Raw genomic sequence first — 26,929 nt, forward strand, 5'->3', positions numbered from 1 at the left:
TAACAGTGAAGACAAGAAGCTCGTGTATTTTGAATTTTACAAAATTAGTAACGTCTGCAAGTTGTGGAGGAGGAAGGGAGGGAAAACTGTCAGTTTCCAATTTAAAAGCTGTATCTAATTTTTTCTTTTTTTAAAAAAAAAGCTTAAGCATATGCAGCTTTTTTGGCCAATACTGGTTTATTTGGGTATCAGGACAAGCATACTAAGTGACTTGTGAAACACACTGCAGCATCTCACTTAAGGCTTCTCTACCGCTCTGTGGTAACATCTACCATCTTGCATCGATCTATCAAACTTAGCCCATGGATTAAGAGCTGGTTTTGCTTCAGAACAATTCCAACCCCCACAAAGTTTTTATGTGAATGCTTAAACTTTCAGTGAAATCAAGCAGTCTCCTTTCCTGCATCCTTTCTATTTGGCCATAACCAATAAACAGGAAAGATAGCATTTAGAGATGAATGATTTGTTACCAGCAACAGCATGGAGTCCACTGCTTCCTCCCTTCTCTTCCCACAGAGAAATTGCTAGTTGTCTTTCAAACCACTAGGAATTACCATGAGATTACTAACTGCTTGAACTAGGGGTTTCCTGACATACTCTCTGAAGAAGTGAAACCCAAAATTTGTTTTAAAGTTGCTACTGTTAAAAGTTCTTAGTTGCTTAACTGTACTTCAAGTTAGACCATTACTTTCTGCAATGTGTTTGGGTACAGAGCCTATGTTCAAATGCATGGTACTCTAAATTTTAAAAGGTGTTTCTACAAACTATTGCTAAGGACTTGTAACAGCTTCTGGGAACGGTCATCAGGAGAAGAGATTTTTAGAAAAGACTCAAAGATACTCTAAATATATAATTCTTTACTGATTTTAAAATCATCCCAAATAGTTTCTTTCTACTTGATTGTTCAACACTCAGAAGTGAGATTTCTAAGGGCAATTCCTAGTAGGTTTGTGTATGGGGAGACAGGAGACAAGTACCTAGTAAGGAAAATCACCTGTCCTCTACACTACATACACTCCACTCAATAAACTTCTTTTGTGCAGAGAAAAAGCTAAGCCAGGTGTTTTACCTTAATATCACAAAACCTTACAGCTTAAAGTTGTTACCAGAGAGACTATGGGAACTGATGAAATAACTGATGCATGTTCTATATGAAAAGATACTACACTCCCTGCACATAAACACAAGAAGGCATCAACCGTCGCTACGTGATTGTTTTCTCACGTTCCCTGGGAGGACAACTTATTTCCAAATGCTAGAGATCATGAACAACCCAGGCATTCCTCATATTAAGATGATAGGCCAACAGATACCTCAAGAATGGGTAACACCTTTTATTTGTCCTCAGACCTGAGCACACAGGCCAAACTGCAGCTAAATTTGGTATTCATTCAGCTATTTAAAAAAAAAAAATCAAAACCTGTTCATCAGCTTCTTCAACTGAAAAACTGAACCAAGCCACAGACCACCTCAGATGGACTGAGACCATAAACTTCCTGATGGTGAGCTTGAGGCCAGTTTCTTAAGGTTGAGTTAACGAGGTGAAAAACCAAACTTAAACATTACAACTTTACCACCTCCTTCCAGGAAAAATAAAAAACATGAAAAATCAGGAGTCTGCCTCTCTATTTCTTTTTAGCAGCTCTCAGAACTTAAATCAACTTCTCCTGGTACAATCAACAATTCACCCTCTTACCACAGTAGCCAACTACAGTCCTAAATAAGTATAGCAACATACATAAGGATGCTGCATAGCTATCAATCACCAGAAACACAGAACTATCAGCTTACTAACACCCCTCCTTAGTTAACTCAGAGCTTTCAACAGTCTTGTTTACTGTTCTGATCCCCAGAAAAACTGAGTTAAATGTCAAGATTTCCAAGCCACATTCAAACTTCAAGGAATACACAGAAGTGAAAATGCATAAGGAATACAATAAATGCTTCCCTAGCATAAAATAGCCATAGAAATCTGAATCTGATCTTTTTAAGTGACTCTGCAATATTGGGAAAGGAAACAAAGTTTTTAGCGAGAACTATTGGTGATAGGTGGCTAGCTGGACTGGATGATCTTGTAGGTCTTCTCCAACCCTGGTGATTCTTTAATTCCATGAAAGCAGAACTCCGGACTAATCTGACTTCTACTCCTGGCAAAGAGGTCACCTTGCGGGTTAGTGGGCATGGTGGTGATGGGTCAGAGGTTGGACTAAATCTCAGTGGTCTTTTCCAACCTTACTGATTCTATCCTACAATACAGTTGCAGGAACCACGCCTCATTCTGCCTACTCCTTTCCATATTGCTTTTTTCCTCCCCCTATACATACCCCCTCCCCCCCCAGAGATAGAAAAATGCTACCGCCAAAGCTGATGAACCTGAAGCCTAACACCGCAACATTTCTTCAATTTTTACCATAAAGCTATCTCAGCTTGGCTTTTTTGGCTCCATGTACTACAACAATCCATCCTGAAATGCAAACAACTGTTCAGACCAGCTGAACCACCACCACACAGCGAGAGGTGCCCCGCAGAGAGGAAAAAATAGTAATAAAAATCAATACCTCTTTAACAGAAGCAGAAGGTATGTATTTAGGTCACTTAAGCAGGTTTTTATCCGCACAAGAATGATTTCAGGGGCTATTTTCAATAATCGCAAGCTACACCTTGATAAAGATTGCAATCCTGTATACTACAGAAAACAGTAGCTTAGATGCTAAGCAGTACAATCATTTAGAAGACATCTCTCAAGCTAATTTCTGTGTCTCCTCTACATGCAAGCGGTCACACAAACAACACATGGTTAGAAAAATGCAGGTGCAGATGTAGTCTATAGAATTAATGTAGGAAACATCCGTAAAGAAAGCCTTGCTCATTTCTAATACACAAGAGCCTGGAAGCAGTTAGTAATTCCCATGCTAGTAACAAACTGGCATGGGAATTACACCCAGCACGTCTTCAAACTCTTTCACAGGAATCATTCTTTACAACACCTTCTGCTTTCAAGGACACAGCACACACACAAAAAAATCTCTGCCTGGAGAAACCACAAAACAAACAAACAAGAGTCAAAAGGTTCACATGCATTAAAAAGGTTATTCCTCACTATTTTCTCCAGATAAATATCTTCTTCCCTTTCCTAAGCTCTTTAATGAGGTGCTACACGAAAAAGATAAATTCCTTGTCAAGAAGGTCAGAAGCCCACACCTGGGCATCTCAGTGCTAAGGAACTGAAGTTGAACTAATTAAACTAAAAGAAGCACAAGTCTCTTCCTGACACAAGCTTAGAGAAGGAACTCATTTCTTCCGCTTCCTAGCAGTCCGAAATATGGGCAATCTAAGTTTTAGGAAGTTTTTCCCCAGCCTCTCACAGATACACTCATGCCACATACCTCCTGTTTTCCCCTAAAAATAAATGACCTTTGCTGTTGTGCTCTTAGTAGCTGTGTACAGACCTGGCTACCTTCAGAATTATAAAGCCAACGCCTTATGCAAGTGGCTGCCGAACTGAATAACACCTTCTCCAAATACGCAAGCTTCACTGATAACAGTAACTTCTGAAGTGTCATCCTCTGCAAGTCCAAAAGGGCAGATTTTGGCCTGGTGTTTACTGGCAACGTTACAAGGAACACAGCACGGTATTTCGAATTTTGAGTTACTTTGGCTAGCAGCTTGGAAATTTTAACAAACTGAAAACAGATTCACGCTGTGAACCTGAAAAATAACAGAATTTCATAACATCATTTTACAGTTGTTGCACAGTAGAAAAAACACTCAACTTTACAAACAAAATGACGCTATCAACAACTAGAAATTAACAGGTGCTGGTCCAAAGCTCATTTTAATTTTTGAGCTAGCACAAGAATTTCTTCACATAAGATGCTCTGAGAAATAAACCGCTGACAGACATTAATTTTCCTTTTCAGCTATATTAATTTCAAACCATAACTGGTGAGCAAGTGACAATGAAACACACCTTTCTGCAACACAGGATACTTATTGCTATGTAAGGAAGCTATCTCAACAAAGCAAGCCACCTATAACATAACTCACGCCAAGTCAGAGAAAAGAGTCTTGGTAGTAGAACTCATCAGCACTTCACTATCCTAACAAATTCCAGTATAATGCTATGCTTCCTAACGTTCAAGTAGAATGTGTTTTGCAGGAATACAATTTAAACCTCCAGAGCAGTAGCTAGGAATTGTTCTATTCATCCTTTTAGACCTCCAGTAACTATTTGCTGTTTGTTAGCCATTATATATATATACACATATATACACACATACATAACACTGTCCAAAAAGCTTCAGAACATGTTAAAAATAATTTTAACTTTTGTGACAATGTCAGCCTTAAACTATTTCCTTGCTCCACTTCAGGTTTCCTAAAGCCAAGTGTTACAGACGCTTCCAAAAGAAGTAGCAAAAAAAAGAAAGCCACCAACAACTAATTTCTCCACTTTTCTAAAAACGGGAAACACTGTGATTTATAGAAAGGATCACTCCATTCCTAAGCTGATGCTTTCACTTTCTCAGATCAGTGTGAGAGGTGATTCAGAGCAAAGGGCCCCAAGGGAGCCGCTACCACCGAAGTCCTGGCAAAGGAACTATGCAACACTTGAAAACACTCTTGACTTCCTCAGTCAACAAGGATCTCATTCCATTTCTCAGCAGCTATCTCCTTGGTCTTTCACCTTAAACAGCATAAAAACAGTAATGCTTTCACTGTCTTGGCAGGTAGGAAGGCGAAGGTAAATCTACTTAGCTATGTGAAGGTGGAAACTCTAAATTAATGCATTAAATCCAACCAGTATCAATAATGGTAACTCTACTTATTCTCCCTCATCTATGAAGCAAGCAAGAAAAAAAAAAGAAAGCCCTGCTCCCATCACAAGTCACAGTAATCAGACATCACTGGCACCCCCCTTTTAGCAAGCTGCACCGGAGAAACTATGCTAGAAATTACAGAGCATAACTCTTCCTTGCTCCTGGATAGCATCTTTAGCCAGAAGTGAGACTTCAAGATTGGAGTAGCAAGATGACAAAAACAAAACAAAGGCTTCTGCTGTTGCTTCATGTTGAATGAGAGTTTGGGAAAAAAAAGGAACTTTTTCAAATTCTACAGTTGTCAACACAGGAACTTTTACTTGTATTTAGCTTAATGATTTTTTTTATTTTTTTTAAGCTCTACATAGCGATTTATAGTAGGATAGTAAGCAGCTTCTCCAGCAATTAGTTGGCTCAACAACTGCATTTCTGAAAATTACAGCTTTCAGTCCCAAAGATTTATGTTATGTAGCTATTATTTCTTAGTAATAGGACTTCACTGTGTTCCAAACTAACCAGCCTAAAAGATCACGAAATGGAACAGCTACTTTGGATGCTTTTCCTAGTACAATGAAGTCACAAGTGCCAAGATTGGCACAAGCCTAAGAAGAGATTATTTTCTACTCAGAATGCCGAAAAAATGCATTTACCTATCTTAATGAATCGACAGGGGAACATCTGTTCATCAATTTTATGCTTCAAGGTGAATGTTTCTTTGTTATAATCATTCTTTAAGCCACTGTGGGAAAAAATAAATAAGGTTACTAAATCTTACCTCGTATTTTAGAACTAGCTAATAAATTCAATCTAGGTCATGCCTGAAATGCGATGCTTGTTTCATATTACTATAAATCATAAGTATGCATGCTGGACCAATGCCTGGACTGCTATCCACCATCTTATCTCCCTGGGAGGCAGCACTGGTTAGTGGTTTTGGGGGTGGAACTGACAGCCGATCAATGCTGCTTGCCTGCACTAGAGACCCTGTAACTTCAGCAAGCAATTTGAATTGCACTTTACTGTTTGAGATGGAGACAACCCAACTCCCAGAATTATCACACTGCTGAAGTGTTTTGTGATCCATTTATGAGCAACACTTTATAAAAACTATTTAGTATAACTTATCAAAAAATCTTAGGTCCACTTGTACTGAAGATGTAACTACAGGTTCCAAAATGCAGATTTGAATTAAATTTTGGTACAAGTGAAACAATGCTACATATCAATAATTACTATACTACTAGAACCTCTTCCCCAGAAAGTTCCAGCAGCAATAAAGCTAAACTGCAGACTGGCCTACCTAAAGAAAGGGAAGGGACATGGAAGATTGTGGCTAGTTTCCATACAATTTTGAAGGACACCTGCAAACAAAGAACGTTCCATGGTTCTCCATGGCTAAAGATGATGTACACCAATACATTCCCTGGAGGTGGAGTTTCCTTCTGTAGGCCTCCAAAAATAGGTTAGTTCTTGCTACTCATCTTGTGCTCCTAGATATTTAAATCATTCCCCTTTCTGAAACAGAAGAGACCTTAAAAGGCCCTTGCAAATTTACATTAGCAATTTCTCAGAAGCTCACAATAAGGCTTGAACAGCCCAAAGGCTCCTTCATTAGTCCTTACCAGCATAACTAGAAATCAAACTAAAGAAAAACACAGGTTTTCTATTTATCTGATTTATTTATTTGAAGCAAGACAGAGCAGCTGACTGGTTTAGATCCTTACAGCTGCAGTGAGGTTCTTCACATAGGTAGGCTACTTGTGCTTTTAAAAGCTTCTTTAAGTTACCCACACCTGGGGAATCATTTATATTGTGCCTCAGGCACAAGGAAGAAAGAAATCACAAATCCAGTGTTGCATCTTGCTCTCAGGTCTTTCAAGCCCCCAGGAGCACTCTCCACAAATTCCGTGGTTAGAGCAAGATAAGAAAGGTTTCCTGGAGCAAGTGTTGGGTTTGTTGCTCTCTGACCTAACCATAAACGCAAGGGCAGCTAATTTCAGGATCACAACAAGAGCTGTTTTACACTGTTAACCACCTATCTGTTTGGCAGTGAAGGGGAAGAACATTTTGGTCCAGCCTTTCTGATTAACATAGCTGATGAAATCATATCTTACCTGGATAAGAGATCCGTCATGTTTTCCTCATTCATCCCACCAAAGACTTTAAACTTCTTTAAATTGCAGACATGTGTTTTCTCGTATTTGCCAAAGGTGATACTCTGGACTATGGCAGGTCTTTCAAGTTTCAGAATCAAATACTGTGGAGAGATAATAGAGAATTTCAATATTAAAGCAAACGCTACCTTCAAATATTCTGTTTACAAAGCCAGAAAAACAAAAATTAAGGTGAGCCCCCCATTATTATATTTTCTCCCTAGTTCCTGGAAATAAGCAGAAGCTTTTTAGGAATATTACTTTTTAAAAAGTCTATCCAGGAAAAAGATTGGGTTGAAGTGCCTATTCCTAGCATTGCTATTCAAGGCTTACACACATTCCTTCAAGCTGGATGCAAGATTTCCCAAAATCTAGCAAATAAGATGGAGCTAACAAGAACGATGATTCAGACACCCACTAGAGCCTGAAATGAAACCTAAACTGAATGCACAATTAGATAAATACAGTATGTTCCACATGCTAAGAGAACATCAAATACTTTTCCTCTCCAAGCTGACACTATTTAACCACTGAACACAGACTAAGCTTGATTTTGTGGCTAATGTAGGAGCCAACTGCTTGTTAGGCATCCCAAATAAGACCTAACCACTTAACTGACAATAAAGGGGCCTTGCACATGAAGTGATGACAATGTTCTCCCTTGTAAACATTTGCTCCTCCTAACACAGACACCCCCCAAAAGTGTAGGGATCAAGTCAGCAGATTATTTACATTCAGACAACAGCTACCAGCTTCCCAGCACTGCTGGAGCAAAAGATCTATTCCACTTGAAAAGCGTACACAGAGAATTTTTGCGTCATTCATCAGGGACCACTGAGCACCAAGTTTACTTAACCTTCCACTACAAAGTAGGCCATGGAGGGACCCTGGAGACACCCTGCTCCACAGAATACATTGAGATTCATACCTGAAAACAACATGCTTAATTTTCTTGTCTAACTTCTCAGAAATAAGCGGCACACAGCAGACAAAGCGAGACTAAGAGCAGAATCAAAAATCACTCATCGCTCTGAATTTGGTTACAAAACCCTACGATCAAGATTATACTTCCAGCAGACAACTAAGGTGGTGTGGAACACCTCCTGCTGCAGGCACTCCCACTGGCCCTTTTTCCAGAAAGCAGTGCTGCTAAAGCACACACGATGTGGTATTTCAAGTCTTTCAACAGCACTTAGCCACACGGTACTTGCATGCATGTGACTGCTCCTACAGCCTCTCAGCAAGAAGCAGCATCTTTCCACTAAGCGCTGTGAAGACCACCCTGCTTGCACTAAGCAGCTCCACCAGAGGCACAATCTTACCCTAGAAGGGCATGTCTCAGGTGAGAAACAGAACAAGCTTTTCCCATCCCTTTAGGGAATCCCATCTCTGTCCTGCCGTGGCTCTGTAAAGCAGTTAGTTCTGAACATGAGAGCAGTAGTGATGCTGTTCTAGAGAGGATTGGGATAAACTGGTGATCTCAAGTATTGGTTCTTACTACAAAAGAGGCAGGAGAGTCGGCTTGGCCAACTAGGGAAGCGTGTGCTGCAGACATGGGGAGCTCCTGGAGATGGTTGGACTAGATGATCTTCGTGGACTTTTCCAGCCTTAATCATTCTATGATTTACAAAGAGCTTAAGCTTAGGAAAAAAACTCCACAAGCAGCAGTTACCTTGAATAATGTAGACGGGTACCTATTTAGGATAAGAGGAATTACGGTCAAGGATGTTTCCAGCAATGAAGAAAATAAGTCTGTATCAGCAATGCTAGGTTGCCACAGAAGAATGCTTTGGTGCTTTTCCAAGCATTTTTTTTCCTTTAAGTATTTCAGTGAGAACTTCTTAGTTTTGTGGCACTCATCTAGATGTCAGAACATCATCTCAGCTAACTGAGAGAAAGCTATGCTTCTGTCTCAAAGTAATTGCCAAAGTTTGGGAAAAAATATAAAACAGGTTTATACAGAAAACGAAATTTCTAAGGCAGAAGGAAGGAAGGGATGAGTAAGGGGACGGTCCCGTAGCATGGCAGTACTTGATATACAGCACAGCCAGCTGCCAAAATTCCCATGCAGAACAGACAGTACACAACATCTAAGAACTCCTCCTACGCCATCAGATCCTCCCTGCAGATTTCTCCCACAGCTGAGCAAGTGACACTAGCACTGCTAGCATCAGCAACTGCAATTCTTAATCTTGCTGGAATCACAAACGTCCTGCTTGGGCCAAGGAGGGATTCTTTCCCAGGTGCTCTGCAAGATATGCAAAAGCTTGACATAAACTTCATCCTGCATTATTAAATTCTCGCTCTGAAGAAATACAAAGTCATCCAGGAATGCAGATAAATCCTTTCCAAAAGATGTCTAAAGCAAAGTAAGGCACAGCAATTGCTCCACGTGGCCAGCAGTTATTTCTGAAGGCTACAGACAGCGCTCGTTCCTGCTCCCACACATCCCAGCACCTGCTGAGTCACGCACAGATTAAAGGACACCAACACAGAAGCTGAAGACTGGTATGGAACCACAAGACAAGTGTTCCTCAAAGCCTGTGGCCCCATACCTGAACCTACCTATGCTTTTTATAGGTTTTTTTTTTTTTTTAAATATACACAAGTTGCTCCGAAAGTAACGCCTCCTATTTATTTCCACAGAAAACACTAGAGATACGAAGAGCAAAATAACACTATTTGATTGAGCAAGTTCTCAGCTACAAAACACTGCTTTTCAGCAGTCACTGCCATTCACTGTGCATTTTTGCCAGCGATGAACAAGAGCCTGCGTGCCACGCAGGCATAATAAAATCGGAGGCATTACTTTCAGAGCAGCCCTCGTATAAAAAATATACGTGCATGTAAATACGTACACAAAATACAAAAATGCAGACCTAAGTTTTAATGTACGCGGATTTTGCATATACACAAAGATATATATACGCACAGAGGCCACTGTGGGTACAGGCTACAGACCTCACCCATTTGAATACGTGTGCGTGTATATGCACACACATATATACACGTGTACACACACATCTCCTCAGGAACAGCAAACAGGGGGCAGCAGGGATGTTTCTGGAGTGCTACCAGGATTTTAAGTGTCACAGACTATTCTCTACAGCTTTCAAAGATTTGATCTTACATACATTTCTATCACATTACGAAGGTATCTGAAGACATCTGAAGAGAACAAGTCTATAAGGTTTCAGACAGACATATATATACCTGTCATATATCTATATATATAGACAAATAGATATAAAAAATTACACAACACTTTCCAATCATACTGCTATAAGCAGTATCAGTGCATCTAACACTGGACTACTCAGGAAGTATTCCAAAAATCCAAATTACAAGCTTAAATTTTCGTTCATTAGAGGCGCAGCATACTGACGCTAATTGGAGTAGCTGCACAAAAAGCTCGGCCTAATTGTTGAGCTTCAGATTACCACACTTACCAACAAGATGCTACAATGCATTAGAAGAGCAAGACTCCTGCTCTATCGTTAAGCACGTCAACAAGTGAAGATGCACAAAGAGCAAAGCACAGCACCTCGGCAGCTGTTAGGTGAACTCAAGAACACAAATCCAACCCTGTCACGCTGGGAGCTGCAATCAGTTCCAAACTTTTTTGCAGCTCTGGACCGTGCTACCACTTGATGACAACCATATGCACGCTCCTGCATCACACGACCGAGCATAAATTTTATTAATGTGTTTTAAATTAGTTGCTGGTATGATCTACAGTAGGGCGGAAATCAGGAGTGGAAAATTGCTCTTCTCAGACGCAAAAAATGAAACTAAAGGGAGAGCAGCACTAACCTTCTACACATGTTCTTTAACAGCTCAGAATCTGTACCTCCGTACTGAAGAAAATGAAACTGATTCCAAACTGCACTACACAAGTTGCCCGTGCACAGACTCAGATCATATTATATTGACTTGTTTTTCTCTTTAACCGTTTCTGCTTATCAACCATTGCAATCCAGCACTACACACACTTCTTAGTATGGAGCGACGAAACTTATGTTGCATTTGAAAATAAAAGCAGAAAATAATCAAAATACTTGACAGGATCCGACACTGGCCACTACTCAAACTTACCCACTGTTTTTGTAATTAAGTTTGTCCTTTTGTTCTGTACACTATTAATCATGCCGTGAGGGGAATTCAGCGTTCTGCAATGCAGCCTCCTGAGCCAGAGCATCACTGGAACCATCAGGATGCACACTTATAACAGAGCCACAGCCTTCAGCGCTACCAGCCTTCCTGCTTCACACTTCCTATGTAAGCCTAGAACTAGTTCAAAAATAGAACTATCAGCCCTCTTCTGCCTGACTAGGTTACTACATAACAGGTTTGTTATGGAATATGTAATTTCTGGGTCATTCTATTTCAAGACCCAAGAAAGATATCTAGTTTAGTAAACAGAAAAACAGCTGTCATATATAGTTCCGTTCACTGGCATTCATTCATAACTCTTGTCTTTCACGGCCACAAGAATGATTTAACTCTACCATACCCATACAGCTAGAAAGACTCTTTAGTATATACAGCCAGAGGACAGCATTTCAAATGTTTATACTTCCACTTTCGTTTTCTTTCCTTTTTAAAGACTTCCTGTACACACTTCACCATACTTGCTGTAGAGCACAGATCTACTCTGAGACACTGTATGAACCCTGAGGTTTGCATGTGTTCTTTTGACTTGTGCTTACCCTAGCAAGAGGAATGCTCTGAAAGAAAGGTGTCTGCAGAGATTTTTTTTTCCTCTCAGCTGGGAAAGGGAATAGCTCAGTACTTAGGGACTCGCTCATATTTTCACCACTGGCAAATTAGTCAGCTCTTACAACTAAGGTGATACACACTGATGAGACAAATCAGCAATTAGGGTTGCAGCTTATTAAAATACCCCCCCAGCATGTGCCAATAGGCCTGAATTGCATTAGCCCTTGTTTCAGCTAATAAAGTTGGAAACAAGGAAAGCTTTATTTTACCAGGCTTTACAGCATTTCCTGTCCCAGTCCATCATGGCCACCCACACATTTTAACAACAGCATCACTGTACAAGCAACCAATTTTTAAATGAAGTAATGCCAACACAAAAACCTTAAATTCCTTTCAGCTTCATTTTCCCATAGGATGCTCAACATTTATTTTGGGGATGAAAAATCATGTGGACGCACACATTTTATTTCTGGAATATGAAATATTCCATCAGAAAGCAACCAATCTCCCTCAGCCTCTCTCCCCACCACGCTTAGTATTCGGTTAACTATTATTTCAACTGAAGCTCTCCAAGCAAAGATTCTACCTTTACAACCTGATCAGTTTATGAAAACGAGGAAACACAGTTTGTATATATCTTTCACCTGCATCAAAATGTGGCCATCTTTCACTGCTGGAGGTGTGAGAACTACCTGTTTTGAGCAAAACATAACCAAACCTGAAGTTCTTTGATCGAGTGTGAGACAACGTAACTTGGAACAGTTTCTCCATGTGCACAGCAATAGTAAATGCTGCACCCTTCATGTAGAGGCCTCTTCTGCAAATGTAAAAATGACTGGGAAGAAGGATCGGGGAATTAACAACAGGTAACTTAACGCCAGCAAACATGCTTTAAGCAAGTAATTAAACCCTTAGATAAGAAGCATGAGAGTTAGCTAAAATACAGATTAGAGACACTGCAAAGACATCTCTCTTACACAGTCTTCAGGATTGGGCTTCCTGAACAAACAAGCAACTATGCAGCATTTTGTCTTCTCGCTGTTGCATGCGGAGATTCAAGCAAGAGGAATCCCATGGGACTGTCTTTTCCACTTGGGCAGACAGATTTTTTTGGCATTGTTGTCTTTAAAGAAAACAGAATAGAACTGAGACGCTGTCTTACTAATCTCAGTTGCCACTATCTGCATACCTCCTACACACATATTTAATTCTCCAGTCAAAAGTTTGGTTTAAATTACTGGCTTAGCATGCAGGGCAACACCCAGTTCTCCAGGGCTGGATGCAGAAGACATATGATAACATCTTCATTCATTCCATGTTCAATACACATTAAATTGACGGAAAAAAAATCTCTCTTAAATAAAAACCACATGAACTTGTTCAAGTGACTCTGATTATTCTCTGCTTATTCCACATTCTTGATATAAATTTGGTCACAGCAACCCCCACTATCAATACGAGCTGCGGGAATGAAAGGATTGAGCACAGCCCTGCCAAAAAGGACTTGGGGGTGCTGGTGGATGACAAGCTGGACGTGAGCCAGCACTGTGCCCTCGCAGCTCAGAAAGCCAATTGTATCCTGGGCTGCAAAAGCAGCATGACCAGCAGGGCGAGGGAGGCGATCCTGCCCCTCTGCTCTGCGCTGCAGAGACCTCACCTGGAGCACTGCTTCCAGATGTGGAGTCCTCTGCACAGGAGAGACACAGACCCGTTGGAGTATGTCCAGAAGAGGGCCACAGAAATGATCCAAGGGATGGAACACCTCCCCTATGAGAACAGGCTGAGACAGCTGCTTAGCATACACAAGAGAAGGTTCCAGGCAGACCTGAGAGCAGCCTTTCAGTATCTAAACAGGCCTATGGGAAAGAAGGGGACAGACTCTTAAGCAGGGTCTGTTGTTATAGGAAATGGTTTGAAACTAAAAGAAAAGAGATTTAGATTCAATATAAGGAAAAGATTTTTGTAAGAGCGGTGAACCACTGGAACAGGTTGCTCAGCGAGGTGGTTGATATCCCATTCCTCAACACATTTAAGGTCAGGCTGGACTGGGCTCTGAGCAACTGATCTACCTGTAGGTGTCCCAGTTCATTGCAGGGGAGTTAGATCAGATGACCTTCAAAGGCCCTTTCACCTCAAACAATTCTATCAACTTGTATTTCTGCTTGTCAGCTTTACCCATCAGATGGGAATATTGTAAAGCATCTAGCCACAAGAAACACATTCCCATTTCAGAACCAGTTTGAAAAGAGAACAAAATATTCAGGATTGCTCCAAAAACGAATAGCCAGAATTGTGAGCACCACATGTGAAAAACCCAGTCTAAAGCTACACCACAACCAGCCTTGCCTTGTGAATGCATAAGAAAGCTCTAAGAAAAAAACCCACGTGCTTTCTGAACAAAACGAGGTAAACGATGGCACAGTTTGAGATGCAATACATGCTCAAAAACCCATTACTCTGCAATTCTGCAATCAATATGTACTAGACAGATTAAAACTGCTTCAAGGTATGGATGAAACTCCCATGTTGTTTAACTAAAAGTAGATATATTAAAAAAAATCAAATGAGCAGTAGATGCTGAGGCGTCAAGGGGATAAAAGCACGTGAAAAATTACCAGTAATCATAAGCAAATTTAAAAAACACTAACAGTATTGACAGCATAGCTCTCTCCCTTATTAGAAAACACTCACTTTCACAGACAACAGGATATAATACTATCAGGAAAATTAGGATGAAAGCCTTTCAGTTGGATGAGGTGACCCTGCTGTGATAGGGAGCTGGCAGCTGTACAGATTTTCAATATACCTTCATAGCACAGCAGCAAGATTTACCTACAGGAAAAATCCAGAGACTTAACTCATGAGGAATATCTGAATTACGTGTACTTATTGTATGTACAGATAAGTAGAATAACTTTGCATGAGAGATACTCTGCTGTGCATCAGTACTTCAACAAAAGGACTTCAAAAACCCAGCGTAACAGACACAACTGAAGCTGAGCAAACAATACCACTGTAGCCAGGAATCATTCTCTTTATGCTAAATCTGTAACGCTTTTATTGAAGGAAAAATAGTAAGTTAAAGGATAAGTATATTTTTCTGGATAATCAAACAGTTTAATAATGAAAAGGCAAATTAGGAGCTAAGAATCAATACAAATTCTGTTTTAATAAGGTGGTTAACCAGCAGACGAGGTGACTTTCATGTCTCTTTCTATAAGGATTCTACATCTCTAAATGTGCTATTAAGGGAAACAAACACAAGCTCCTTAGATCTAGGATTCAAGGCCAGCAGTCTACAGCAGTTTCCAATAGTGCTGACAAAGGGGGACCCACATGCCTCATTAGCAGCTTAATCTAACTAGAAGGTTAGATTATTTCCAGTATGACAGTGATTTCCAAGGATGAAATGCAAAACCCTTCCCCTACAAAAAACATTCCTCGAAAGATCATGAATACATTGCTGGACATGCATGCTATTGGTACATTCGGTATTTACATTTTTATAAATTACCTACTCATTTCATTAAGCCCATCATTATAAACAGTAGCAGCCTATGCTTAAAATAAAAATTTAATTGTACATTACGCAGTACAACACAGCTGTACATCTGCAGAGATTCAGATGCTTACCTGGGGAGGATAATTGCTTTCAGAAGACCATCTCGAGGACTGATCATTGGGCTTGTCCACCAAAATGTTCCTAAAAAACGAAAAGCCAGAAGTCATTTAAGTAAAATAAAACATGGCAGCTGCATCTCCAGTAAGAGCTGTCCAACACACGGAATAACATTCTCATGCAGCTAACAAAAATTCTCAGCAGAGACTAAGGTTCCCCTCCTCCCAGTAGAATTTAAAATATACATATATTTTATGTGTTTAAAATATTTATTTTATGTGTATATAATTATATATATTTATCATAGAATGGCCTGGGTTGAAAAGGACCTGAAAAATCATCGAGTTTCAACCCCCCCTGCTCAGTGCAAGGTTGCCAACCACTTGACCAGGCTGCCCAGAGCCACGTCCAGCCTGGCCTTGAATGCTTCCAGGGAGAGGGCATTCACAGCCTCGCTGGGCAACCTGTTCCAGTGCGTCACCACCCTCTGTGTGAAAAACTTCCTCCTAATATCTAACCTAAACCTCCCATCTTCGTTTAAAACTACTCCCCCTTGTCCTATCACTATCCACCCATGTAAACAGTCATTCCCTCTCCTTTTTATATGCTCCCTGCAAGTACTGGAAGGCCACAATGAGGTCTCCCCAAAGCCTTCTTTTCTCCAAGCTAAACAAGCCCAGTTCCCTCAACCTTTCTTCATAGCAGAGCTGCTCCAGCCCTCTGATCATCTTGGTGGCCTCCTCTGGACCTGTTCCAAGAGCCCTGTGTCTTTCTTGTGCTGGGGGCCCCAGGCCTGGACGCAGTACTGCAGATAAGGCCTCACAAGAGCCAAGTAGAGGGGGACCACCACCTCCCTCTCCCTGCTGGCCACTCCTCTTTTAATGCAGCCCAGAACATCTGCAAGCGCACACTGCTGGCTCATGTCCAGCTTCTCATCCACCATATAGATATATACACACACACACACATATATATGTATATATATACAAAAATTCTACTTTGCTAAATTACAGGACCCATTACAATACATCTCCGAGCCTTATTCACCTCTATGAGGTAGGAATTTTTCAGTGAGGTTAAAAATGATGAGCAGTGAAATGAAATGGTTGGCAAGTCACAATCTCTGCCTTACTAGGTGGGCCATACTGGAACAGAGAGAGCGAGCTGCTAACCTACTGAAGTTTTGTCAGTGCATAGAAGATGACCATCTAACTCTTACCAAATTTGAGCACGCATTTTTCACATGAGCCACAAGACTAGAACAACACACAAGAATCTGATGTTCAACACTTCAACCAACAAAATAATATCTTAAGTGCTTTCATACAGCTTGAAATCGTACAGCAAGTAGGTAATTAACAAATTCAGAATAGTGTTGGCTAAAATGAAACAACTTCATAATGACAATCCTCATGAAGGACCTCTCTTCCTCTTTCCTGCATAGTAAGGCTATCCCTCAACTCACCTCTCAGATGCGTTTAATAACAAATATATATATATATTAAAATAGATAGTTTGTCATTCCCCATGGGGAGGTAATGACACAGCACCTGCTGGACAGGACTTATGAACTCTACCAAGGCCAACTAACAATCTCACCAGCTCATAAAACTTATGTAAAAAGAACACAGTCATCAAAAGGCTCATGCCATCTCCATCTGCTGTGTAGGAGGAAAAGAACACCAGTATGAAAGCTCAGAAGGGAAAGAGGTTAAGTTAGAGGTTGAGCATTAACAGACAAATTAACTCACTATATCCACACTAGGCAGACAAAATCACTGCACTATCAATGGTATCCAAGCAGTCCTGCACCATGAGGGAGACAGCAAGGAGCTAGTCTAGGGTGACCCCTCCAAATACATATGAGCAGCTGGCCGTCTACTGGCTTTACAGGAGATACCTCAGGATTATACACAGCATGGGAACAAAGCTTGAACTCCCTCTCCCTTTAGCTCATTTCTATCACAGCATGTCCTTTAGCAACACAGCAACATCAGCTGATTTATGGATGCATGCCCAGTGTAGAAAATGCATCTAAACAGCATACAGCCACACACTACCCTCTTGCTCTAACCCATCAAAACAGGAAAGGTTGAGGCATCGGTCTGCACAATCAGTCCATCAGCTGGGAACTCCAAGTTTGCAGCATAAAGAGGCTCAACTCCAGAAGAAAACATGGCTGCTGTCTTTCTTAATTACAACAGGCACAAAACAAACCAACTGAACAGAGAGAAAGATTCTGGATGCTGTTAAGATACGCAGATTTCTAGTATAAGTTGCCAGACAAAGTTATGTCATCACTAGAAAACAAAATGCATTTGCTGTAAGACGACTCATACCCGCAGCCTCCTATGCCATGTCACAGGCAAGGCAAAATGACGTTTAGCAATGTCTTATTACCTTTTTGTAACTAGAGAAAGAGAGAAAAAGTTGCAAATGAAGATCTGAATCTTGTACTATAATACATACTTAAGGGACACGAAGGCAGGCAAAAAAAAAAAGTTAGCGCTGTATTGCTTTTCTCCTTTGGAAGCTTTAACCCTGCACGCAAGAAACAATTCACCCTGGAGAATGATTTTATTTACAAAGATATTACATTTGTTTAAACATTAGACGGTAGGCCCTTCATACATTGAGCAACATTTGCAGGAACTGGCACTGGTACATGGTCAGATAATGCCCTGCTGGAAGGAGGCATTTTATAACTGGGACAGATCCCAAAGATCTGTATTTTTAGAAGTAGATTTGTTTGCTTCTCCAGGTCAAAGATCAGTTTGCCACAACCAATGAGGAGCTCATTCAGTACAACTAGACGAGAGAAAAATCCTTGAGCACAGAGAAAAGGAATGGGTAGCTCACACAAAATCAAGGCTAAAAAGGAATTTTAAAAGGGAAAAGACAGCATCACCAAGAGAGTTATAAAAAAAGTTTAAAAATACGCAGGTTGTTTAATAAGTTTAATAAGATTAAACAAATGCTGAGGACAGAATTCAGTATGCACAAAGTTAATTTACCATAATGGTTTAGGAAAATTTATGGGCTTAGAAACTTGGAGGAATTCAAGCATTCCAGCAGTCCTGAGGCAGTAAAAAACAAACACATCTCCTAGTGACAGATGCTTCTTGCCATGCAGAGCCCTTTTTTTGTGGACACTGTCGAAGTCTTACACAGCACCTAGAGGCAGGCATCTCAGATAGAGCCCTGAAATTAAAACCCCTGAGAAACTTCAGAAATGAAAATTACACAACTCGATGACAGTTCTCACATGAAATTAAAGGTAGTAGCTGAAGGAGGTGCAAATACAAGTGTCAATAACTTTGAGCACGCTTTCCCTATGGAAAAAAAAAAGAAAAGGAACTCATTAAATGTGGTCTGAGATCATTCATAATCATTAACTGTAGATACGAGATCTAGCCTAGCATAAATCTACAATACTGCCAAGAGTGACTATTCCACCCACTCGTGCTTGATCTTCCTCCTTCCTACACCAGCAACTATAATAATAATAAAAAAAAAGAGTAGCATAAATAACTACTTCAGTCACAACAGTTCTCCAGCTTACCATTAATACCAGCACAGAAGGAAAAAAGATGACAGCAGGTGGGCTAGGAGATCCCACTGGTGTGAACTCCCAGTACCACTCCCCTACAAGCTGCTAGAGCAATGAGTGCCACGGTACCTCAGCTGCTTTGTGGTACCCTTACCCTGCACCCAAAAGCCTTATTTGCACCACCAGCAAGAACACGTCCAGAAGTAGTACCGGTGTGCCTCAAGTCCTCGAACTAGCTTCCTTCACAGCTATCTGCATCTCAGCTTTTACTGGAGGCACTCCTTTTGCCAAGTAAGAGAAGCGGATCGTTCTGGCTGCTTTGCGCAGAAAGCACTCTTGGCAGAACAAAATGGAAGTTTCTTTTTATTACCCATGCAGACGCTGCTCTTGCAACTGCTGGAAGTAGATAACTTTTCCATTTACCAACCCAGATGCTGCTGTGTCCGTTGAACGAACCGCTGGTTGATCTCCACTGGGATTACAGAGATGTCCCCACGCTTGGTATTTCCAGGGGACTCCTCTGTGCAAAAAGCTCTGTGGTTTCTGACGCGACAATCACAAAGGGAGAGTTTTTCCTAGCTTTTGAGGAAGGGGGGTGAAAAAGGAGGAATGAGATGACTTAACAAAACGTACTGCAAATTAGGTTTTAGGCTGATACAATTTGCATTCAACCTAAATATTTTCATAAAGGCTGCTATTAAAGAAACGGATGACTTTAGGAACAAGTCCTTAAGAATAAACAAATCCAAAACACTAGCTCTGCTTGGCACATTCAGAATTGCTCTTCAGAGAGCAGCTGTGCAGAAAAGAGCACGCACACATCTCCAAGAGGACTTGGAACTCAGATGCAGCTCTGCCAGAAAACCACTGAGGCAGCACACCATTAAACAGCAAAAAGGATGCGCAGTGCTAGGAAAACGGCACGATGGAAAACCAACAAAGAACCTTCTTCCAGGGTTGCCCGTGTCAATTTTTTATGATTATTTTTTGCTAGAACCGTCTTAAGACAAAGTAGCAAGAATGAAGCAAGTACAAACGTGGATTCATTCCCTCAAAGTCCACTTCACGGAGGACTAAGATGTGGTAGGCCCAACTATTTCAACTATTTCAGACATGGGGAACCACCTAACTGGCCAGCACAAAGCTGTGATGGAGATGCTTAACCAACTGGGGAGAGGGCAGTGCACCAAGAAATAAAAAAAGTCCACCGAAACCCTATCCCACATATCTATAAAGACCTAAATAATATTTGCTCTATACAACTCACTCCAACTCCCAGAAACTCATTGTAATTAATTCAAACTACCTAGCTGCTATGTTCAGAAACCAATACGTACCTACAGCTCTCCCATAAAGCTGTTCAGAAAAAAAAAAAAGCTTTCTAGATTTCATCATAAAGTTTTTCTCCTTTCTGTTGTGAAAGTTCACTCCTTAAAATGGCATAAATGCATGAAAACATCTTGGTTGGAACACACACAGCAAGGCCTCTTGCACAGCAAGACAAAAGATGCTGGAGGTAATTATATACGTAAAGGTTCAATTTTAAATACTGTATTGTTGTGAGATTTGCCAACTTAATGCTCCAAGTTGCTTCCATCTCCTCAGCAGCAGCTTCACAAACACATCTGATTTGCTATAAATTTGCTTCTGTCAAAAGATAAATAGCTAAGTACAGCATATAAAAACCACTAACTTAGAATCGCCCTACAGAAATGCGCTCATTGGATCACATCTGACTGCACTGGACAAAAAACAGGTATCACCTTTAGCTCCGGCCTTGAAATAACTTCATTCCAATCAGTTTCTCAATCATATCTTTCAATGATCAGTTTGCCTACTTTATTTCTTTTAAGCCATCTTTAAGCACTGCCGACCTTAAGGCAGGCAAAGGCTCTTAGTAAAAAACAAGCAAATACAAAATGACATAGTCACATAGAAAGTACTCCTCTTCATTCCATGTCCAAGCAAGCCTCCTTTAAACAAAGCATTTCTGATTCAACGGTGCCTCTTCCTGACATGCCAGGAATTAAATGTTATCAATAGTGACTAAAACTGCAGCATTGCAGTGAATTCCCAATGAGTTATCAGAGGCCTGATAAATGACTTCTATCCCAGTGACACTCAATAACCCAAAATTGCAGATGGAACTTTTGACTACATCATAGCAATGAGCAACCCGAATCCCTAACAGCAAGAGGTTCCATCTCCAGGTTGGTCCTGTCAATCACAGAACAGCAGAAAAACAGATGGGAGAAAAATAAAAGTCAGGCTTATTCACATTTAATGGTAATCACAGGGACTTCAGACATCACATGTGACTATCATCTTCATTCTTCCCAGCAGTTACAGATTATACTTTTGATGAAAGTAAGCGATGATGAACCTTGAAGCTGGAAAGTTAAAGGTTTGTTCTCTCTCTCAGCTAGCTTTGGTTTTAAATTTAACAACAAATGTTGTTAGATTACTGGAATAACAGAACTTTCCCATGCACATAATGGCTATTTAAAAAAAAAAAAAAGAAAGATAACTTCAGATGATCGGAAATGACCCCGAATTGCACAAGAGAGGGTTTAGACTAGACAGCAGGAAGAAATCTATTCTTCATGTAAAGGGTGGCCAGGCATTTGAACAGGCTGCCCAGAGCACTGGAGGAATCCCCATCCCTGGAGGTATTTAGGAGACATGTGGACACGGCACTGAGGGACATGGCAGGGTGATTGGACTTGGTAGGGTTAGGTTGGTTGTTGGACTTCATGATCCTAAGGTCTGTAATTAATTCTATGATTAATTTTTTTACAAAGAGACTGCTCCAACTGATCAACTAGTGAGCTGATATTAGTGCACATAAGAGTATCTGGACTATTTATTCTCATACTCGAGAGTTCATTTCTACACATCTAACATTCAAGGATGTTTGAAATCCAACCTTTCAAGTGATCCATAAACCTCTAAGGGAAGCAACATTGCGTGCATGCAACCTAGGTGACATTCCTGGAGATTCCCAGAACAGAAATAAATCCCAGGCTTGATAGAAAGACCAAGAATAGCACAAATTCTACCCATTGATATTAAGGAAAGATGAGGAGGTTAGGTCCTTCAGCTCACAGCACGTGCAGTCAAGAGATGAAATACCGTAGTTAGAATTTGCTGGAGTTCAAGACATCAGTAGGCACAGCCAATTTACTACAAAGTTCTGTTCTTAATTTATTTAATTAAAAAAAAAATACATGCACTTCTTGCTGAGAAAATGGAGTTTGGCTGGTACTTTGAACACAGATTTCTACTGCCAGCATTTACCAGAAAAGGCATAGAACGCGCACTTCCCAAATCCTCCTGAGTGTTGGCAGTGCAGCACAGCAATGCTACATCCCCCCCACCACCCCAAAACCCTTCACAAGATGAGAGCAAAGCTGAGTCCAGCAGACTTGTGAGTGAATCCCCTATGCTGCATTCTGGAAGGATCACAAACTTCTTGGTAGTGATTTTACTTAACTAATGCACAAACGGAAAAACATCACGCAGGCCAAGTAGCAGGCTTAGATCTTCCATGATTTCACAGCATTGCAACAATGCTCCTACGTGCCACAACACTTCGTATTTCCACTCGAAGGAGGAATCCAATAAAACAGACTGATTACATGTAAAGATATAAATTCACAGTGCCATAAACACATCTTTAATACTCATCAACACAGTAAGTTCACACTCAGTAAAAAAAGCTCACCCAAAAAAAAACGATGCCTGGAAAAGAATTTAAGGAAGACTGTGTTCAACAGAAGAGACTGAAGCCCCTCATGTCGAAACTACTGTCAAGAACTGAACTTTTCTTAACTTAAATTTAACTTAAATTCTGCAAATACAGTTCCTCCTGATTCCAGGTGGAAACACATTCCCTGCATTAAGTGCTCCTTTCAAAATCAAGGTTATCTCATCAATAACGCAACTCCACTCAGGGAATTCAGAAAATAAAATATTGGCCCAGGAAAATGAAGAAACGTTAAGAACTGGCTATTTGGGGAACCGTGCTACAAATCAGAACCATTTGCCCCTAGTGCTACATTACGGAACAATTTCTTATTTTGGAGCAATATAAATGAATTCATCCTAAAGCGTACAAGTTCCCAAGGCAGCATTACTTCCACGTTTGGCAGGCTCCGAAGCCTGTAGCAGAAGGCAGGTTTTTTTTTTAGAAGACAGAAAGTGAAAGTTAGCAAGAGCACTCCATCAGGAAGAGGAGGGCAGGAGCTCATTCAGCAGCTCCTTACTCCGAGGTCAATTCACTGAATCCCAATTTATTTTCTTCCACCACAGACGGCCTCCTGCAGCTCGGCAGCAGCGCTGAGAACCCAGTTGTGGAAACCCAACCTGGGGAGGAAAATGGGAGCATTCCAAGGAGAGCACGAAATCTATCACGACCAATACACCATTTTTATTCATTATCAATATCGTGCCATTTTTCAGGAACCGTAGTATGCACCCACATAGCAGCAAGCTTCATTAAAACATTTGCAATTTAAATTCAGGCATGCAGGCTGCTATCCCCAACTCAAACAGCCGTGCTTCTTGATTTAAATTGATCCAAGAAGTAATTTCTCAAAGATTATGCATGCTGAGTGTTAAGTAATAAGTGAAACTGTAACTACTTAAGGTAACAAACCACAGAACATCTTCACCACCACCTTCCCTCCCATTAGCTGTTACACTATTCAGTTCAGACCACGCTAAATATACAAACCACTATCCCTACAAAATTCTGCAGGCTGTAGTAAAAAAAATAATAATAATACATTCGCTTTTTATATTTACATGCAATCAAAACAAATGAAGAATTGGCCTGTTTTGGAAGTTTAGAAGACGTGACCTTCACGTAACTACTGACTGAATATACCACTTAACCTCAACAGAGAAATCTTGATCGCATCATAAAAATCAATTGTAGCGTTAAATCTAGCAGTATTTTAACACTGATTTGCTAAAAAGATGAATGTGCAGAGTAAGGAACTATATTCTTTGCCATTAAAAAAAAATCAGACTGTACATGCTGTCTCAGCAATAACAACAGTTACCAAAGGAAAACACGCTTGAAATAGTATTTCACTCTTTAAGCGAGTAATTAGTAATCACAATCTGGAAAGCCTTCATTAAGCTTGCAGGATATCAAACCACATACAGAATAAATGATCCATCATCTGATGATGTTAATACCTCCACGAAACTTTTACATTCTTAACGTTCCCCAAAAATGCCATCCCAGAAGAGGCTGAGCTTCAAAGCACTACAGGTAATGCCAGCTTAGACACATCACGGAGCTAGATTAATTAACAGTTTACCTTCACCATTCTGCCAGGGAATAAAACCATCCAACCTCCTACATAATGGCTATATTTTAATCAAAGTGTAAAGAATTTCCTTCTCATTCCACAGCGTTTGTGCTTTCACACAGGAAGAAACTTCTACAACAAGGTAATAGACTTCCAATGTAAGGCTTGAAGAACTTCATTGTTTTGCTATCATCTTCACTCTTTCACCCCTGCCAACTTCTCTCTCTCTCCACTCCACCTTTTCACCACGTTAAGCTTAATTCAATCTGTAGGCAGTGATTTCCTACAGGCATATTTGGGCTTTAAAGTACTCTATTTCAGCATCCAGAGGAAAAGTTCCAGACTACAGAAGTGAGGAACTGCCTGTTAGGGTAAGAAATCCAGAAACATCCAGAAAATTCACAGAAACAAGTGGGAAAAAAAAATTCTCCTTTTAACAGGACACAGAAAGAAGCAGAACTGAGAATGTTCCTATATCGGAATCATTGAGGAGAACAGAATCAGCCAGCTCACTTCATTCGTCAGCGCTCACATTCCTCTTTGCAGATGTGACAAGTATTGATCTCTACAGCAAATGCACCATGAGCACATAATTACAGACAGCTAGCAGGTGTGCCTGATCATCTTCCAATATCTACAGATGAAGTGACTGAACCAAGAAAGTGAACTGGCTAAATCAGAATGTTCAAGTAAAACTAATAGCTGGCAATTTAAGTTGGAAAAAAAAAAAAAGACTCAGGCTTCTGTGTGGAAAAAAAAAGTTGTGGCCCAACAGCTACAGTGGAAGTCATCACTGCTGCATAGCCAGAGTTATTTAAGAAACCAGGGAAGCAAGCAGCACCATTAAAGTTTCCAGTGCATGGACAATTAGCTGGATTCAGCCTGCCAGAAAAGCTCTAAAGCACGCTTTGCTTGCCTGCAGTTCAGGCAGTTTTTAACCGGTGAGACCTCAACAAAAGATGTCTTCACCTCGTTACAGAAACAGAGCTTGGCAAGCAGCAAACAGAATAGGGAAAGCAAACCTTCGTGTTAGTCAGGACTGACCTTAATTCAAGGGTGAGAACCTTCAAGACTTAGATGCATCTATAACAAGATTTATGAACCTAAAAGATACAGATTCTGAGTCATCAGTTTCACGTGGTAGGAGAAACTCGGAATCATGTTCCACTAGCCACAAATACATGGTTGTGTTTCTTTTTTTCTTGTTACAGAAATCTCAAAGAACGGAGTTGTTGGAATCCAGAATATTTTCAGATGAAGGGTTTGATGTTTTGTTTCAAAATTTATAGACTTCACCCAAAAAGTTTGCTATGAGCACTCTCAGTACTTCTCACTAATGCTCTGCAATATCTTGAATTTGTACAGGACGTCCTTGTTCCTGAGTAAAGACAAGACAGCAGTAGATGGTTGGTTCGGCTGAGCAGGAACTCGCTGTCATACCCTTAGTTAAAAAGTATTCTTACCTTGGAAGGCCACCCTACACTTTTTTATCCAAGTATTTTTTACTTTACTTGCCTGGTTTGATGGAAACACAGAAAGCCAGCAAAAAAAAGAAAGTGATTATTGTAAGTATATTGTAACAGATCAGCTGGAAATTCCTTGTTCCTGTAAGATTTTTAGGGAAGAGACAATGGTGAAATCCAGTCTTCAGCATTTGATGTAGTACCACCAAGTGTCAAGCTGGAAAAGACTGGGATTACTGCAATAACTGAAGTTCACACTGAAATAAATAACAAGAGGTTGCAATGAAAAAGTGACTATCAGTTAGGAGGCTGCTAATGGAATTTAATCACCAGCTTAGAAAGTAATCTTACATTCTTAATAGCACAAGAGTGTGATGCTTCTAAAGAGGTATCATACAGAAAGACCTGAGCAACAGGAATGGCATAAAGCTTCCCACCCAAGGTGCACAACTGGCATAACACAGTAAAAGAAAAAAGAAAAAAAAAAAAGAAGAGGTTAAAAAATGCTGCTTCTAGAAGCAACACTGCTGAAATCCCAGTTTAAAAGAGCCAGAAGGACCTGAGCACATTTGCCAACTGCAAGACATCATGAGTCAGGAATCTGATGCAACCACGGTCCTAGGGTACAGTAATAAGGCACTTTCCAGTAGAGAAGGGCACGTAATTGTCATTGAGGAGAGCACAGTAATATACACCTCTTATTCACCAAAACAGGGAGCTGAAACCAGAGCAAGTACACAAAACAGTACTAAAAAGATCAGGATAAGGTGCTTCTCTGAGAAAACAAAGAAATAGCTTTTGATTGAACAGGGCTCATATTACCTTCTATACATTGTTTAACCCCTCCCTGTCCAAAAAAAAAAAAAAAAGAAAACAAAGCAACTGAGCTCATCACTTTCTGCAGAAAGCCAGAGGAGGGGGAGAGGGAAAAATAGTCCAGGTCTCCCTCTGCCCATGTCAAACTACACCCAGCACTCGTTGCTGTTGCTTGCCTGCAATCAACACCAGTGGTGGGGAAGCCCTTAGGCCGGTCCCTGGTAAGACACCAGGGTGCTCTCCCACATGGCTCCTCTCCTTCCAGGACAAACTGCAAGGAGGCAAGGAAGGGTCTGGCAAGGAAGTCTCGCCCAGCCTGCTGGGTTGCGCATTTTCAACAGGCTGAAGCCTCTCACCAGAAGACCAGTGTCTCTGGAAATACCAGCTATTTCAAGGACAAATTTGCTCTTGAACCAATTTTCTTCCCAAAGGCACAACTTGCTCCAAGATGCAGACTGAAATAGACAC

At 40.6% G+C, this 26,929-nt stretch overlaps 1 protein-coding gene across 3 annotated transcripts in view; it reads right to left on the bottom strand.

Annotated features, from left to right (window-relative positions):
- Positions 1–26,929, bottom strand: part of MKLN1 (muskelin 1) — a 109,619-nt gene that overhangs the window by 78,481 nt on the left and 4,209 nt on the right. For 2 of the 3 annotated variants that reach the window (XM_021384312.1, XM_021384313.1), the window contains exon 1: positions 6,935–7,073. Coding sequence is in view for 1 of the 3 variants with exons in the window: in XM_021384311.1 (XP_021239986.1) it covers positions 5,471–5,559; positions 6,935–7,077; positions 15,326–15,395 (302 nt within the window). In the remaining 2 variants the exon portion in view is untranslated. Of the gene's footprint in view, positions 1–5,470; positions 5,560–6,934; positions 7,078–15,325; positions 15,396–26,929 lie in introns of those variants that run through there. The other variant, XM_021384311.1, reaches the window with a different exon arrangement.

The sequence above is a fragment of the Numida meleagris genome, chromosome 1 (assembly GCF_002078875.1).
Source record: "Numida meleagris isolate 19003 breed g44 Domestic line chromosome 1, NumMel1.0, whole genome shotgun sequence".
Lineage (NCBI taxonomy): Eukaryota > Metazoa > Chordata > Aves > Galliformes > Numididae > Numida > Numida meleagris.